This window comes from Eleutherodactylus coqui, chromosome 5 (genome assembly GCF_035609145.1).
Source record: "Eleutherodactylus coqui strain aEleCoq1 chromosome 5, aEleCoq1.hap1, whole genome shotgun sequence".
NCBI classification, from domain to species: domain Eukaryota; kingdom Metazoa; phylum Chordata; class Amphibia; order Anura; family Eleutherodactylidae; genus Eleutherodactylus; species Eleutherodactylus coqui.
In genome coordinates, this window is record NC_089841.1 from 153889586 (window position 1) to 153905873 (window position 16288).

Here is a 16288-nt window from a genome sequence, read left to right on the forward strand (position 1 = left end):
TAGTGGGCGCTGCCTGGCTCAGAAAGTTACAGTTCTGTCATCTACATCCTGATCACTACCATGTGTACCACCGCATTGTCTCGGGCTGCATTCTGGCCCTTATGGACGTCTTGCAGAATGCTGACTGTAGCAGCACCACAAAGCCTTGCAGCATGACCACCTCAAGTGTACCCCCTTGAACCTCAATGTGGTGGACTACCTCTGGACAAGGGAAGCGAAAGGGGAGTTTGCCATGGAAAAAAAAACGTTATTGTGATCCAGGATGGCAAACTAGAAAGATGTGATTGGCAGAATTATTTTCTTCTTACTTATGCTTTCTGTGCCCACAGAGAGGTGGGCATCGGAATCCTCATTGCACTCTTTTCCAATACGTGTGAACACTATTGTGCTCTTTCATGCATCATAATCACTGTTACTTGAAATACTGTCTTAGGCCGGTTTCACATCAACGTTGGATCCTGCGGCCGGAGGTTCCATCACAGATGCGGCTGAAAATACTGGAAGAAAAAGTGCTGCATGCAGCACTTTTTCTTCCGTCGGAAAGCAGGCGGACCCCATTAGCGTCAATGTGGTCTTCCTAGCGCTGTTTGGTTGCTTTCAGATTGAACCATTTGGCAACTAGGATTCCCCTTTTCCTGCTCCCTGCCTGGAGCAGGAAAAAGGAATCCCCAGCACAGATGTGAAAGCACCCTTAGCTTTGCCTTCCGATTTATGTACCAGAAGATCATTTCAGCAAAGCCATTATCTCCTTGTGTGTGCGGGTGCGACGAGAGGCCAGGCTGCACTGCTCTGGAACCACCAGTCCCATTATAGTGCAGACTGTCAAATACCATAAAATTAGCACAAAAAAAAAAGGGCAAACTTGAGTAAGAAGTTGACATATGACTCATCAATTATCTTAGTATGAATAATTGACAAAACCAGTGGCCATTTAAGAATGTAGAACGCCAGTGATAAAACCATGGCCCCATATAGGAATTTAAGTATTTCTTGTTTTTGTTTTTTAAGAGGAACTACCGTGTTTCCTCAAAAAAAAAAAACACTTTTATTTATTTAAATATATATATATTTTTTTTTTTTTTTTTTTACCCCAAAAGAGGCAATAGGTCTTATTTTCAGGAATGTCTTATTTCACTTACCTAGCAGGCTTGGTCCAGGTCCCTTCCACTTCTCTTCAGAACCCCGGGCATGGCTCTCGCAGTCCTCTGCCGCCCTCAAAGGCTCGCTTCCTGGTTACGGGATTCAGAAATCCTGCCTCCACAAAGCGATGGCTGTGATTTGGTTCTTCAAGTGCTGCATTGAATAGCTGAGCCGTGGGTCTCGCAGAACCAATCACAGCCATCACATTGTGGGGGCAGAATTTATGTATTGGCTGTACCGTGAAAATTTTTAAATCCCGCCTCCACGATGCAACCAATCAGTCATCGCATTGGTTAATCGAGAGTTGCATTGATTGGCTGTGGTTGGTTCTTTGAGCGCTGCTCAGCAAATCAAAGCAACGCTCAGTGAACCAATTACAGCCATCGCTTTCTGGAGGTGGGATTTATGAATCCTGTAACCAGGAAGTGATCTTGGGTGGACGGCTGAGGACTACGTGAACCGCATTGGGGTTTTGGACCGAGTTTTTTATTTAATGTAGCAAAGTTTATTTTCCCCAAAATTAAGCCCATCTCAAAAAAAATATTACCCGCCAATGCACCTTTTCAAGCAATCACAGCCCAGCTTTCATTTCTTATAAAACTGCTAAGGTAAAATGAAGACCTGGTGACCAGGACCTGCATTAGGTCGGAACGCGTCCTGTTCCTGATATGTGGCAACATATATACATAAAGCATGTTTGTGTACACTTGAAGCTGACCTCTCTTTGGCTATGCCCTTGTTTGTAATACCGCTAGGACTGGGTGGTGTTGTCTGATCTCCGTGTCTACATGCCGTCACAAACTGCAAAGCATTTGGGTGAAGTAGAGTATTTTTCTAATTGTTTTGTATGCGGTAAAGTAAAAGCTGCGCTGGTATTGGTCGCTATAGGCAACAACGATTTTCTTTTAGCTTTCATAAGAGTGTGATCTCAGAGTACTGTTGTGTCGCCCATCCTGTACAACACTCTTCAGGGGAATGCTATTTACCAGGAAATATTTTAACCCTTTCCAATCCACTGTCTGACCTCTGAAGACATTATGATTTAAGGCTGTACAGCTCTGATGTTGGAAGACATCTATCAGGGTTCTCTTACTTGTATATTGCCAACCTCGCTGCAGCCTATCCAACGTGTCACCCCATGCAGTACTGGCTTTAGCCAGCATATTGCGCTGTTGTAGAACGGCAGAAAAAGAGTAAGCCCCATAGGAAAACCAGGATACAAATTGGATTGGAAAGGGTTAATTAGATGTGCTTAGAATAAAAGCAAAGCAAGAGGAGACTTTTGAAAAATTCTGTCAGTGTCCACAAGATTTGAAATAGATGACGCCTTTCTATTAAAAATATATGGGAAAAACCCTCACTGACCGACTCGCCACTAATTCTCTAACTTCTCGGTGTCGACATTCTTTAGGTCCTAAATAGGTATAGTAAAGGGGTCACAACTTGATTATTCAATGCTAATTGCAAAAGTAAGTGTGACCCTCTGTGTTATGTAACTTCCCAACTTTTACAAGCGTGAAATTTGACACGAGCCTTCTTAAGGGTGTCTTCAGACTTACTATCCCTGTTTTTGTTTTTTTTTGTTTTTTTTTTACACAACTTGCAATTTTTGTGCTATGCGTTTTTAACATTAGACAGTCCTATTGACATGCATGTAAAATAAAAATGCAGCAATATCGCGATTGAAAGTGTGACGGCACCCTTAGGTCCTACGTAGGAAAAGTAAAGGGATCACAATTTGATTATTCAATTCTAGGTGCAAAAGTAAGTGACCCTTTATGTGATGTGAAAAACTGAAAATCCACGATACATAACATAGTTCTTTTCTCAGAAACCATAAAGCCTAGGGAAATGATTTGTATACGGAGGAGAATCTACCTCCCCTCTATGTGTATATACTGAGGAGAATCTACCTCACCTCTATGTGTATATACGGAGGAGAATCTACCTCACCTCTATGTGTGTATACTGAGGAGAATCTACCTCACCTCTATGTGTATATACTGAGGAGAATCTACCTCACGTCTATGTGTATGTACTGAGGAGAATCTACCTCACCTCTATGTGTATATACTGTGGAGAATCTACCTCACCTCTATGTGTATATACTGAGGAGAATCTACCTCACCTCTATGTGTATATACTGAGGAGAATCTACCTCACGTCTATGTGTATGTACTGAGGAGAATCTACCTCACCTCTATGTGTATATACTGAGGAGAATCTACCTCACCTCTATGTGTGTATACTGAGGAGAATCTACCTCACCTCTATGTGTGTATACTGAGGAGAATCTACCTCACCTCTATGTGTGTATACTGAGGAGAATCTACCTCACCTCTATGTGTGTATACTGAGGAGAATCTACCTCACCTCTATGTGTATATACTGAGGAGAATCTACCTCACGTCTATGTGTATGTACTGAGGAGAATCTACCTCACCTCTATGTGTATATACTGAGGAGAATCTACCTCACCTCTATGTGTATATACTGAGGAGAATCTACCTCACCTCTATGTGTGTATACTGAGGAGAATCTACCTCACCTCTATGTGTATATACGGAGGAGAATCTACCTCACCTCTATGTGTGTATACTGAGGTGAATCTACCTCACCTCTATGTGTGTATACTGAGGAGAATCTACCTCACCTCTATGTGTGTATACTGAGGAGAATCTACCTCACGTCTATGTGTATGTACTGAGGAGAATCTACCTCACCTCTATGTGTATATACAGTGGAGAATCTACCTCACCTCTATGTGTATATACAGTGGAGAATCTACCTCACCTCTATGTGTGTATACTGAGGAGAATCTACCTCACCTCTATGTGTGTATACGGAGGAGAATCTACCTCACCTCTATGTGTGTATACGGAGGAGAATCTACCTCACCTCTATGTGTGTATACGGAGGAGAATCTACCTCACCTCTATGTGTGTATACGGAGGAGAATCTACCTCACCTCTATGTGTGTATACGGAGGAGAATCTACCTCACCTCTATGTGTGTATACTGAGGAGAATCTACCTCACCTCTATGTGTGTATACTGAGGAGAATCTACCTCACCTCTATGTGTGTATACTGAGGAGAATCTACCTCACCTCTATGTGTGTATACTGAGGAGAATCTACCTCACCTCTATGTGTGTATACTGAGGAGAATCTACCTCACCTCTATGTGTGTATACTGAGGAGAATCTACCTCACCTCTATGTGTGTATACTGAGGAGAATCTACCTCACCTCTATGTGTATATAGTGAGGAGAATCTAACGCTCACCTCTATGTGTGTATATACTGAGGAGAATCTAACGCTTCTCTGTGTATATACTGAGCAGAATCTACCTCACCTCTGTGTATATACTGGGAAGAATCTACCTCACCTCTATGTGTGTATTCTGAGGAGAATCTACCTCACCTCTATGTGTATATACTGAGAAGAATATAACTGACCTCTGTGTGTATATACTGAGGATAATCTACCTCACCTCTATGTGTATATAGTGAGGAGAATCTAACGCTCACCTCTATGTGTATATATATACTGAGGAGAATCTAACGCTTCTCTGTGTATATAGTCAGGAGCATTTACCTCTCCTCTATGTGTATATACTGGGAAGAATCTTCCTCACCTCTATGTGTGTATTCTGAGGAGAATCTACCTCACCTCTATGTGTATATTCTGAGGAGAATCTACCTCACCTCTATGTGTATATACTGAGGAGAATCTACCCCACCTCTATGTGTATATACTGAGGAGAATCTACCCCACCTCTATGTGTGTATACCGAGAAGAATATAACTGACCTCTATGTGTATATAGTGAGGAGAATCTACCTCACCTCTGTGTATATACTGGGAAGAATCTACCTCACCTCTATGTGTATATACTGAGGAGACTATATCTCACCTCTGTGTGTGTATATACTGAGGAGACTATATCTCACCTGTGTGTGTGTGTGTGTGTGTATATATATATATATATATATATATATATATACACTGAGGAGAATACAACTGACCTCTGCGTGTATATACGGAGGAGAATACAACTGACCTCTGCGTGTATATACGGAGGAGAATACAACTGACCTCTGCGTGTATATACGGAGGAGAATACAACTGACCTCTGCGTGTATATACGGAGGAGAATACAACTGACCTCTGCGTGTATATACGGAGGAGAATACAACTGACCTCTGCGTGTATATACTGAGGAGAATCTACCTCACCTCTGCGTGTATATACTGAGGAGAATATAACTGACCTCTGCGTGTATATACTGAGAAGAATCTAACTGACCTCTGCGTGAATATACTGAGGAGAAAGTAACTGACCTCTGCGTGTATATATTGAGGAGAATCTAGCTGATCTCTGCGTGTATATACTGAGAATATACCTGACCTCTGCGTGTATATACTGAGAATATAAGTGACGTCCGTGTGCAGGGTCATAACTATAGAGGGTGCAGGGGATGCGGTTGCAGCCGGGCCCAGGAGCCTTAGGTGGCCCATAAGGCCTCTCTTCTCCATATAGGGAGCCCAGTACTATGAATAAAGCATTATAGTTGGGGGCCATGTTACAGGTTTTGCATTGGGGCCTGGGAGCTTTAAGTTACTCCTCTGTCTGTGTGTATATACTGAAAAGGATCTACCTTACCTCTGTGTGTGTATATACTGAGGAGAATCTACCTCACCTGTGCATGTATATACTGAGGAAAATCTACCTCACCTCTGTGCATATATACTGAGGAGAATATAACTGACCTCTGTGTGTTAATAGTGAGGAGAATATAACTGACCTCTATGTGTTAATACTGAGGAGAATATAACTGACCTCTGTGTATATATACTGAGGAGAATCTAACTGACCTCCGTGTATATACTGAGGAGAATCTAACTGATGTGTGTGTATGTATATATATATATATATATATATATATATATATATATATATGACAATCTAACTGACCTTTGTGTGTATATACTGAGAATATAACTGACCTCTGTATATATATACTGAGGAGAATATAACTGACCACTGTGTGTATATACTGAGGAGAATATAACTGACCTCTACGTGTATATACTGAAGGGAATCTACCTCACCTGTGTGTATATACGGAGGAGAATCTACCTCACCTCTGTGTATATACTGAGGAGAATCTACCTCACCTCTGTGTGTATATACTGAGAATATAATTGACCTGTATATATACTAAGGAGAATATAACTGACCTCTGTGTGCATATACCAAGAATATAACTGACCTCTGTGTGCATACACTGAAAGGCTGTAAAGTACATAAGGAAGCGGCCATGGACTGCAGGGATGGAGCATGCCTTTAAGGCTAAGAAGGTGCTGCAGCCTTCAGGCTGAGGGTAAATTTGAATAAAAAAGGGGTGTTACCTTTAAGGGTAAAAAGTGAGGAGAGTGGGAGATTTGGCACATTCTGCAGAGGCATCGGTACATGCAGTCTGAGGAGAATCTAACGCTCCTCTATGTGTATACATATTTTATCCCTCGGTTCCTCTAAAGCAGTGTTCCCCAACTGCAGTCCTCAGGGACGGCCAACAGGTCATGTTTTCAGGATTTCCTCAGTATTGCACAGGTGATGTAATTATTGTTGGTGCCTCAGACATTGCCACAGGTGTTCTTACCATAGGATATCCTGAAAACATGACCTGCTGGGGGTCCCTGAGGACTGGAGTTGGGGACCGCTGGTCTAAGGTAATCACAACTTCGTAAAATTTCCCATACAAATAACAGGTACACACCTCTACCAAATTAACCCAGGCGAAGCTGGGTATATCAGCTGGTATATATATATATATATATATATATATATATATATATATATATATATATATATATATATATATATATATAGATATAGTGTGAGCAGTGGCTGTGGGTTGTCTACTAAAGTTACCATTTGACGTTTTTATTTTGGCCGCCTCCCCCCTGCTTGTGTCTCCTGCCATAATTACTAAACTACTGGGACTACTGGCCAGTGCTGGGAGGTAAGTGAGCCACCGTTAGCTAGCAGCCGCTGCTCTCCTCCCGTGTTGCGCCGCGTCCTTCACTGTAATATAAGGCGCTCTCCGCCGCCTCCACCAATGTCCTGCGAGCTCCGCTGCTGACGTCACGTGTTACCAGGCGTACTCCCGGCTCGCCTGCTCTATCCCACTGGCCGCTATCTAGGCTTGTCACGGCTCAGCTGATGCCTTTGTCTGTTTAGGGATGTCTTGCGCATGCGTGAAGTACCCGGGCCGCCTGTCCTATCCCGGCCTCCGTAGAGTGTTGTCAGTAGACAGCGGCGCACGGTCCAGATGCTGATGGGGGAGACAGGTGAGTGCGTCTATGTGACGGGACGGCGGCCTGCTGCAGCGTAGGAGCGGTAAGTGGCTGCTGTCCCTGGTGCTGGGCCTAGCGCTGACAACAGGCCTGCCCCCTCACGTATCCCTGGGCCTGCACCGCCCCCTCCCGGCCCAACTGCTGCTGTCAGCGGGCAGCCCGGCTGTCACTAGGAGGAGCTGGCAGTGTGTCTCCGTTACTCCGTCCCTCCCTCTGACATGACGGCCGCCAGAGCTGTCATTCACCTTTCCTGTTAGCAGGTGGAAGTAATGGCCATCCATGCCACCCTACCCCGGAGGTGGGCACAACCAATGCTTGTAAGACCAACGACCTGCCACCCTGTAGGGACGCTCGTTCTCGGGGCGGCTTCTCACAATGTGCGCGCCGCAGCGCAACGTGTTTGTGCATGAACGAGGTTGGAGGGGGAACATTTGCGCGCATCGCCGCATATAACCCATTGATTTTAATGAGTTCATCAACATTTCCGTATTTTGCTCAAACGATTTGGTCGCAAAGAGGAAACTGCAGCTCTACAAATGCGTGCGCAATACACAAGGAGATGCGAAAAAAACATAATTCATTCCGCAAAACCTCTACAATCATGCGCACAAATCCGCGTGCGCTCGTGTGCATCTGGCCCGAGGCAGTAGTGACACGGGGGAGTTCTGTCCGATTGCGAGGTGCGAGAGCCTGTACGTGAAACAACTCATTCAGTCCAATTGGTACATATAGGCAAGCAATTTTTCTCTCGGCCCGCGAGTTGTACGGACCGCTTTGTGCGAGTTATACGGACCGCTTCGTGCGAGTTATACGGACCGCTTCGTGTGAGTTATACGGACCGCTTCGTGTGAGTTATACGGACCGCTTTGTGTGAGTTATACGGACCGCTTCGTGCGAGTTATACGGACCGCTTCGTGCGAGTTATACGGACCGCTTCGTGCGAGTTGTACGGACCGCTTCGTGTGAGTTATACGGACCGCTTCGTGCGAGTTATACGGACCGCTTCGTGTGAGTTATACGGACCGCTTCGTGTCCTGTCCCTGCGTGATCTTCCAGAGCCCCCATTATTTTCTGTAGGACCACTAAACAACGTGTTTTCTGTTCCATCATGAGACATTACCGGCGGTGCCGCTTCCATCACACTGCGGATGCCGCTGGGCTCCGCTGACTACAGGAGGGTCTGTCATCACAGTGAACGCGCTCTACTGTTATTTATGGCCTTGTTGACAGAATCTCCTGAAGGAGCCTCCAAGGTAGATGTGAAGACAGTCTGATCCTTCGGGCTCGTTCACACCGGTGTATTCGCTCACTGACATGCGCCGCCTACTTACTATCTGTGTATTGAATTTTTGCTGCATATTTGGTTCATATCCAATTTTTGGCGCACATTTCCTGCAAATGCGCTGCTTTTTTCACAGTTGCCAAAAAACGCCAGAGCGTCCGATTGATTTCAGTATTTTTTTAAACAATGTCTCCTACTATTGTGTGTAGAAGCGCAGTGAATGCGCCTGCAGCTGCATACTGGCTGCGTACCTACCTGATCCCATGAGCTTCATTAGACGCGCTCGCTGCGTGAATACACAAAAGTAGGAGGTGCAGCAATTGTTTTCACACGTCTGAAAGTCTTGAGAACAATCCACTTGTTTGAGTGCCTCTGTGCAAATCAGTGGGGTGATACATGCGTAAAAATACACAACTAATATGAAGAGCAAATGTGTACGAGCCACCACTACTGTGTTTCCCCAAAAATAAGACACTGTCTTATTTTAATTTTTGCCCCAAAAGAGTCACAGTGTCTTATTTTCGGGGGTGTCTTAATACTCAATTAGCAGGCAGCGTTCAGGTCCCTCGCTCTGGTCTTTGGCGCTGCTGCAGGCTTCCATGTAGTCCTGAACGCTGACAGAGCATTTCTTCCTGGTAGTGGGGCTTGAATACCCCGCCTCCAGCAAGTGATTGGTCTGATTGTTCATCAGGCGCTCGATCAATCAATTACAGCCATTCATTGAATGATATCAGGGTAAGGCTTATTATTGGGCTAGGTCTTATTTTCGGGGAAGCGCGGTAATAACCCGTTACTTTATCATTTCATGTCAGCTGTAAACATACCAAATCCTACCAAATGATAACCGTCTATCAATCTGTTTAATTTATCAGGAAACCTTCATTAAAGCAAGAAACGAAAAAAATGCATCATGGTAACGGCCCCCCCAACACTACACGGCAGCTCCAACGGTCCAGATCTTTCACTGGCAATGAAGGAGAGGAATCTTCAATGCAAACAAATTTGCCCCAGTCCCCCGCTCCATCATTTGCACCAGCAGTCAGCTCTCCTGGCCCTCAGTCACCCAGTTACCAAATACAGCAACTCATAATGAGCCGAAATCCAGTTGCTGGCCAGAATGTGAACATTACCCTACAGAACGTGGGGCAGGTGGTGGCAGGAAACCAGCAGATTACATTGACTCCGCTGCCCATCCCTAACCCGGCCTCTCCTGGGTTCCAGTTCAGTTCCCAACCAAGGAGATTTGAACATGGTTCTCCATCCTATATTCAAGTTACGTCCCCAATGTCTCAACAGGTACAAACACAAAGCCCCACGCAACCTAATGCCGTGCCAATCCAAGCATTACAAGGGGTCAGAGCAGCAACTGCTGGAGCTAGCTTGGGGATGTGCAGTCAGAGTCCCACCCGGGGCTTCGTGGATGCCAGTGTCCTTGTTAGACAGATTAGTCTGAGTCCTTCAAATGGTGGTCACTTTGTTTTTCAAGAGGGGTCTGGTCTTGCACAGATAACACAGGGAACCACAGCACAGGTACAACTTCCATCTGGGGCGGCACAGGCCACCATGAGGGAACGTAGACTGTCTCAGCCACATTCTCAAACTGGAGGAACTATCCACCACCTTGGACCTCAAAGTCCTGTGGCCAGTGGAGCAAATATGCAGACTTTGACCGCACCGAGCCACATAACCACAACCAACCTACCACCACAAATAAGTAGTATTATACAAGGTCAACTCATTCAGCAGCAACAGGTCCTCCACGGCCAGCAGTTGGGGAGAACCATCAGTTTTGATAGGACTTCTGGAGGAATGATAGCTGGAGTAACAGGGGCTACATCTTTTGGCATAGCAACTCCACCAACTCCAACAAGTCCATCACGAATTTCTGGTCCCCAGGGACTCTCTAGTCTTACTCCAACAGTCAACACTGTTAAGAAACAAAGTAAGAAACTGGAAGAGATCCCACCGGCAACGGCTGAAGACGCGCAGATGAGGAAGCAGTGCTTGGAGCATCATCACAAAAGCATGAAAGTGCTGAAAGAGAACTTTAAAGATTGTCTAATTGAGTTATTTTTCCTACAACACTTTCAAGGAAACATGATGGATTTTCTGGCTTTCAAAAAGAAACCATCAATGGGTCTCCAGGGCTACCTTAGGCAAAATGACTTAGATCTAGAGGAGGAGGAGGAAGAAGAGCAATCCGAGGTTATTAACGATGAGGTAAGGCCTGTCTTTTGTGAGAGATTGAAGAGAGTATTGGCCCACTTTAGTTTGTTGCTCCTTCTTCCCTCCACCAGTAGATTATGTTGTATGTTGGTGGATGTACCTGAGGGCAGTGGGCTACTTCGGATGCCACCTAGTGCCCAGGGTAGGGCTCATTCACATCAGCATTTTGCTTTCCGTTTTGAACTAATCCGTTTTTCTTTTAAATAAAACAGTGAAGCAGAATTAAAATGCAACTAAACAGATACAATTGTTTCAGGTTTTAACAGATCCAGTAGACCAAAAAAGGCCATTTCTATCAGTTTGTTTCCGTTGCGTTCCTTTTACATCCACGTTAAGGCCGGGTTCACACGGGCGGATTCCCGTTGGAAATCTCGCGGTTTGGCCGCAGCAAAAACCGCGAGATTTCCGCCGGGAAAACCGCCGCGGAAAAACCCGCGGTGGCTTTGAAGCCGCCCGGCCGCTCACTCTTCCGCTGTGGCTGGCGCTCCCATAGAGGAGAGCGCGGCCGCAGCGGAAAGAAAAAATAAATAGACATGCTGCATTCTTTAAAGCCACGGCTGCGGTCGCCGCAGCCGCGGTTCCTGCCGGACTTACCGCAGCGGATTGGGCGTCCCGTGTGGACGAGATTTCTCAGTAATCTCGTCCACATGGCTGGCTAATCCCGAGATTAGCGTCCGCAGGCGGATTTGCGGCGGCGAAATTCCGCACGGAATTTCCGCGGCAAATCCGCCCTGTGTGAACCCAGCCTAACAGATTCTGCCTTCTTTTGTTTTTCTTCCTTCTGCTCATTTGATGGAAACATTAAACAAACAACAAAAATGGAACCGAACGGAAGCCTTTCCATCCAGTTTAGTCACCCATTGGCCACACAAAAAAAACAGAGAAGTTTTTCCCATTGACTTTCTTTTTCTTAAGCGGAAACAAAAATGCAATCTGCGCTTTTTTTCCATTAAAAAAAAATGGAAAGAAGACGGAACGGAGCTGAGCATTAGTGAAGCTCAGAAAATCCTAATGAAATCTATTAAAAAAGAACCTTTTTTAAGTTTTTTTTTGCTCCTAACACTAGAAGAGAAAACCAAACCGCTGATGTGAATGAGCCCCTCTTGTTATCTGCCACATAAATGACACATTTATAGGAGTTACCATGATTTTTAATGAAGCATTAGTGGATGTAACACATCAGGTGACCGCTGTCATTGTTGGTACACGGATTGCCTGCCTCCTTAACCCATTTAATGCCATTCCTTGGAGTATTGACTGAATCAGCAGCGGCTCTGCACGCAGTTTCCGACCCCTTACTGTGTGGTGATGTCACGGCTGGGACTTCTGTTAGTGCTACTTATTACTTATTATCAGCTTGCATTGAGAGCCGCCATCAATTATATACATGTACTAATGGAAACATTTTTATTTTGGAAATTTATTTATTTATTTAAGGAATTCAGCTTAATTTTTCTTTAGCATTTTTATTTCACATTCTTATTTTTTACTTGTTTTTGCTTTTAATGCACCTTTTAAGAATAGCGGACGACCAGAGTTTAAGGGATGTTTGTTATTGGCTGTTCTGAAGCTATGAATTATAGGTACACTTTAATGTACAGTAAAAATTTCTTTAATCCAACCAGACAGGTGCAGGATTATTCAGTGTTCTGGATTATCAGGTACCACTGTATATAAAACCAGAAACTTCTTAACCCCTTAGTGACCGCTCATACGACTTTTGATGGTGGTCACTAATAGGCTTTTTTCTCATGTGGCGCCATTCTACAGCACTCCATTAGAATAATGCCATGGTTCTCTCGTGCCAATAGGAATGGGGGCTGGGCTGTCTCGTGACAGCTCAGCACCTGCTGCAACAGGGGCTATCTGGCGAACCCCCCTGTTCAACCCTTTCAATGATGTGGTCGATGCAATCGCGGCATGTAAAGGGCTGACAGAGAGGGGGCTTCCTCTGTCTCCCACTGGACTCCCCCGATGGCACCTGGAGGCTTGAAATTGGCCTCTGGCTTAACTTCATAGGCTTTATAATACACAGCAATACTGAAGTATAGCAATGTATTATAAGAATGCTAAAAGTTGGTGATATTCAAGTCTCCTAGAGGGATAAAAATAAAAAGTAAAAAAAATGTATAAAAAAGTAAAAGAAAAATCAAAATAAAAACGTCAAGCCAAATTTTGCCCCCTTTAATATGTAAACAATATTCACAAGTATGGTATCACCACATTCATAATGACCCATACAAAAAGAATTAGTACATTATTTAACCCACACAGTGCATACCATGAAAAATAAAACACTAGTGAAAATAACTAATTTTGCCTATCTTGCCTTACTAGAAATGAAATCGAAAGTGATTGAAACGTCACATGGAGCAACAAATTGCATCATTAAAAAGTATAACTCCTCTCACAAAAACCCTCACGTTGCACCATTGATAAAAAAAAAAGGTTAAGGGTGCATTCAGACGACCGTATATTGGCCGGGTATTCACGCTGACTGATATACGGCATCTCTCTCTGCAGGGGGAGGAGGCTGGAAGAGCCAGGAGCAGTGCTCTGAGCTCTCACCCCCTCTCTGCCTCCTCTCCACCCCCTCTCTGCCTTTCTGCACTATTTGCAATGAGAAGAGGTGGGGCGGGGGGCAGGGCTAAGTTTCAGGAGTTAGCTCCGCCCCGTCCCGCCTCTCCTCATTGAAAATAGTGCAGGGGGGTGGAGAGGAGGCAGAGAGGGGGCGGGAGCTGAGAGCACTGCTCTCGTCTCTTCCAGCCTCCTCCCCCTGCAGAGAGAGACGCCGTATATCGGCCGGCGTGAATACCCGGGCGATATACGGTCGTCTGTATGCACCCTAAGGGCGCCCACCCACTGGCGTTTTTTTTTCCCTGCGAAATTCGCAGCATTTTTTTTCTGCAGGGGTCTATGGGACTTGTAATGTTAAAATCGCGATCGCGCAAAATGGCAATTTACCGCGATTCGCGGTAAATTGCGATTTTGCGCGATCGCGATTTTAACATTACAAGTCCTATAGACCCCTGCAGAAAAAAAATGCTGCGGATTTCGCAGGGAAAAAAAAACGCCAGTGGGTGGGCGCCCTAAGGAATATAAAGAAAATACTTTTTACTTTTAAAGTGAAAAAAAGTTTAAAAAAAATCAAACTATATAATTTGCTATTGACATAATTGTACTGGACTGCAGAAATAATGGAACATATCATTTATTCTGCAGGGTGAATGGCATTAAAAAAATATACCAGAATTGCAGATTTTGGTACTCTTGCGTCTAGAAAAAAATGGAGTATAAAGCAATCGAAATGTTATATGTTCATCCTGCAAAAAACAAGCCCTTTGCAGAGCTCCGTCCATGGAAAAATAAAACTGTCACGGCTCTTGGAATGGCGCAACCCAACAGCACAGCTTTAGGAATAAAAAAGGGGTTTTAGTGTACAAAAATAGCTAAACATAAAATATTGTATAAACTTAGTATCGCGGGAATCGTGCCGACCCCGAGAATAATGATATCACATGATTTACTGTTCACACTGAAGATTGTGGAAATGAAATCCAGTATAGAAATGGCGGAATTTCATTTCCCCCCCCATTCCTTTAAAAAACAAATGATAAAAGTTATACAAAGTGATGTCATTAAAAGTGACAACTTGTCCCCCGTAAACGCGCCCTCCTATGGCTGTCGGCAGAAAAATAATAAACTTATGTCTTTTTAAAACTGAAAATGAAAATCCCCCAAAAATTGTTGCATCCTTGTGGCCAAAATAGGAAAGTTTGTTGTGAACATATTAGTGGAGAAATCCCCATTTCCATCCGCTCAGTCTTCTGTTTCTGGTCAAACCCCTAATCCTATTGTAATTATTGGTTTATTACACTTTAGCAAATGTTGGATTAAATAAATTTGCTGTATTTGTTATAAAACCCAAACAATCTGCAGATATAATTTCCTTCTCACACATTGATGATGGGCACAGTAAGTAGTTTCCTTCCACAATTATGTAGCGACCCATCATACAGGTTAATGTAATAGCACCTCTTTGTACTTGGCATGCTGCATTATTGATGTATGCGGGGGCTGTAGTTACCGTGTAGCGGGGGCTTATATCACCCCAACACCCGGCAAGTTTCCAGTATTGTACAGTGCAGTAAGCGTTACATTTCTGCTATAGTTGTGTTTCTTTCTTGTCTTTCTTTCTTTCTTCCCTTCTTTGTTTTTTCTCGTTCACCCACTTCTTGCTATTGCAGTGCTCCTCAACCCTTCCCTGGAAGTCTTCTCCTTTCCAAGGGTTGTGTGGTCAACTCTACGCTCCGGCATCCATTGCTTACTAAGTGTTGGGGCGCCTTTGTGTGACACCTGTCCGTCATGCCACTTTGCCTTCCTTTGGAGCAATGACTAACCAGTGATTCTCCACTCCAGCTTTAATGGGAACAAACAATTATTGCTCAATTTACAAATTCTCAATGAATTCCAAAGTCATTTCTATTACTGACATTGCATAAAAAGGCAAGATTGTATGTCTGATTATTGGAATCCATATTAGTCTGGGTGAGGAAAAAGATCGAAACAAAATGATTTTTCCTCTTCTTGAAATATTTCCTCTCAGGTAAAGATTGTGACAGGAAAAGATGGGCAGACTGGTACACCTGTTGCTATTGCAACCCAGCTTCCTCCCAATGTTTCTGCTGCTTTTTCATCCCAGCAGCAGCCATTCCAGGTACCTTTTTGATGGTTCTACAATGTGGCCTCATCTCAGATTTCCGTTTTTTTCCATCCATTCCAGTTTTTTTTTTCTAAGCTGATATATATCTACTTCCATATCTTAAAGGCCATCATTTTCTCATTTAACTCCTTCACCCCGAGAGAAACATTTCCAGCACTTTTGGAATGTCGATGAAGTGGGTGATGTACAGTGGGGCGACGCTCGCAGGCTAAATGATCTGCCGACAATTAAAAAAAAAAAGTCATCCCACTTCTGCCACCAAACTCAGGGGTGAAAGGGCCCGATTAAAAGTCTTCAACCCATTGAAATGCATGAGCAACGTTTTTGTGATATTCTCACACGTACCAACATGTGTGATTCTTGCATTTGTCTATTTTTGGTTTTAAGTTTTTTTTTTTATCCATTTTTCTTGTGCAGTATTTTCTTATTTCTATCCATTTCGAACCGCAAGATATGTAGATTCCAAAGCACAAGACGTTGATCTGAACTTTCCATTTAAATAATATTAAGACAGCATATTTCTTGCAGAGACTCGACAACCAGGTGATGTAAATTA

General features: G+C 44.0%; 1 protein-coding gene across 1 annotated transcript in view; it reads left to right on the top strand.

The window, feature by feature from the left end:
* The first annotated feature begins 7411 nt into the window (after nt 1–7411).
* Nucleotides 7412–16288, top strand: part of LOC136627920 (E1A-binding protein p400-like) — a 111123-nt gene continuing 102246 nt past the window's right edge. Inside the window, exons 1-3 of the mRNA XM_066603433.1 lie at nt 7412–7495; nt 9656–11003; nt 15616–15726. Coding sequence (XP_066459530.1) covers nt 9687–11003; nt 15616–15726 — 1428 coding nt within the window. The 5' untranslated portion in view covers nt 7412–7495; nt 9656–9686. The remainder of the gene's footprint in view (nt 7496–9655; nt 11004–15615; nt 15727–16288) is intronic.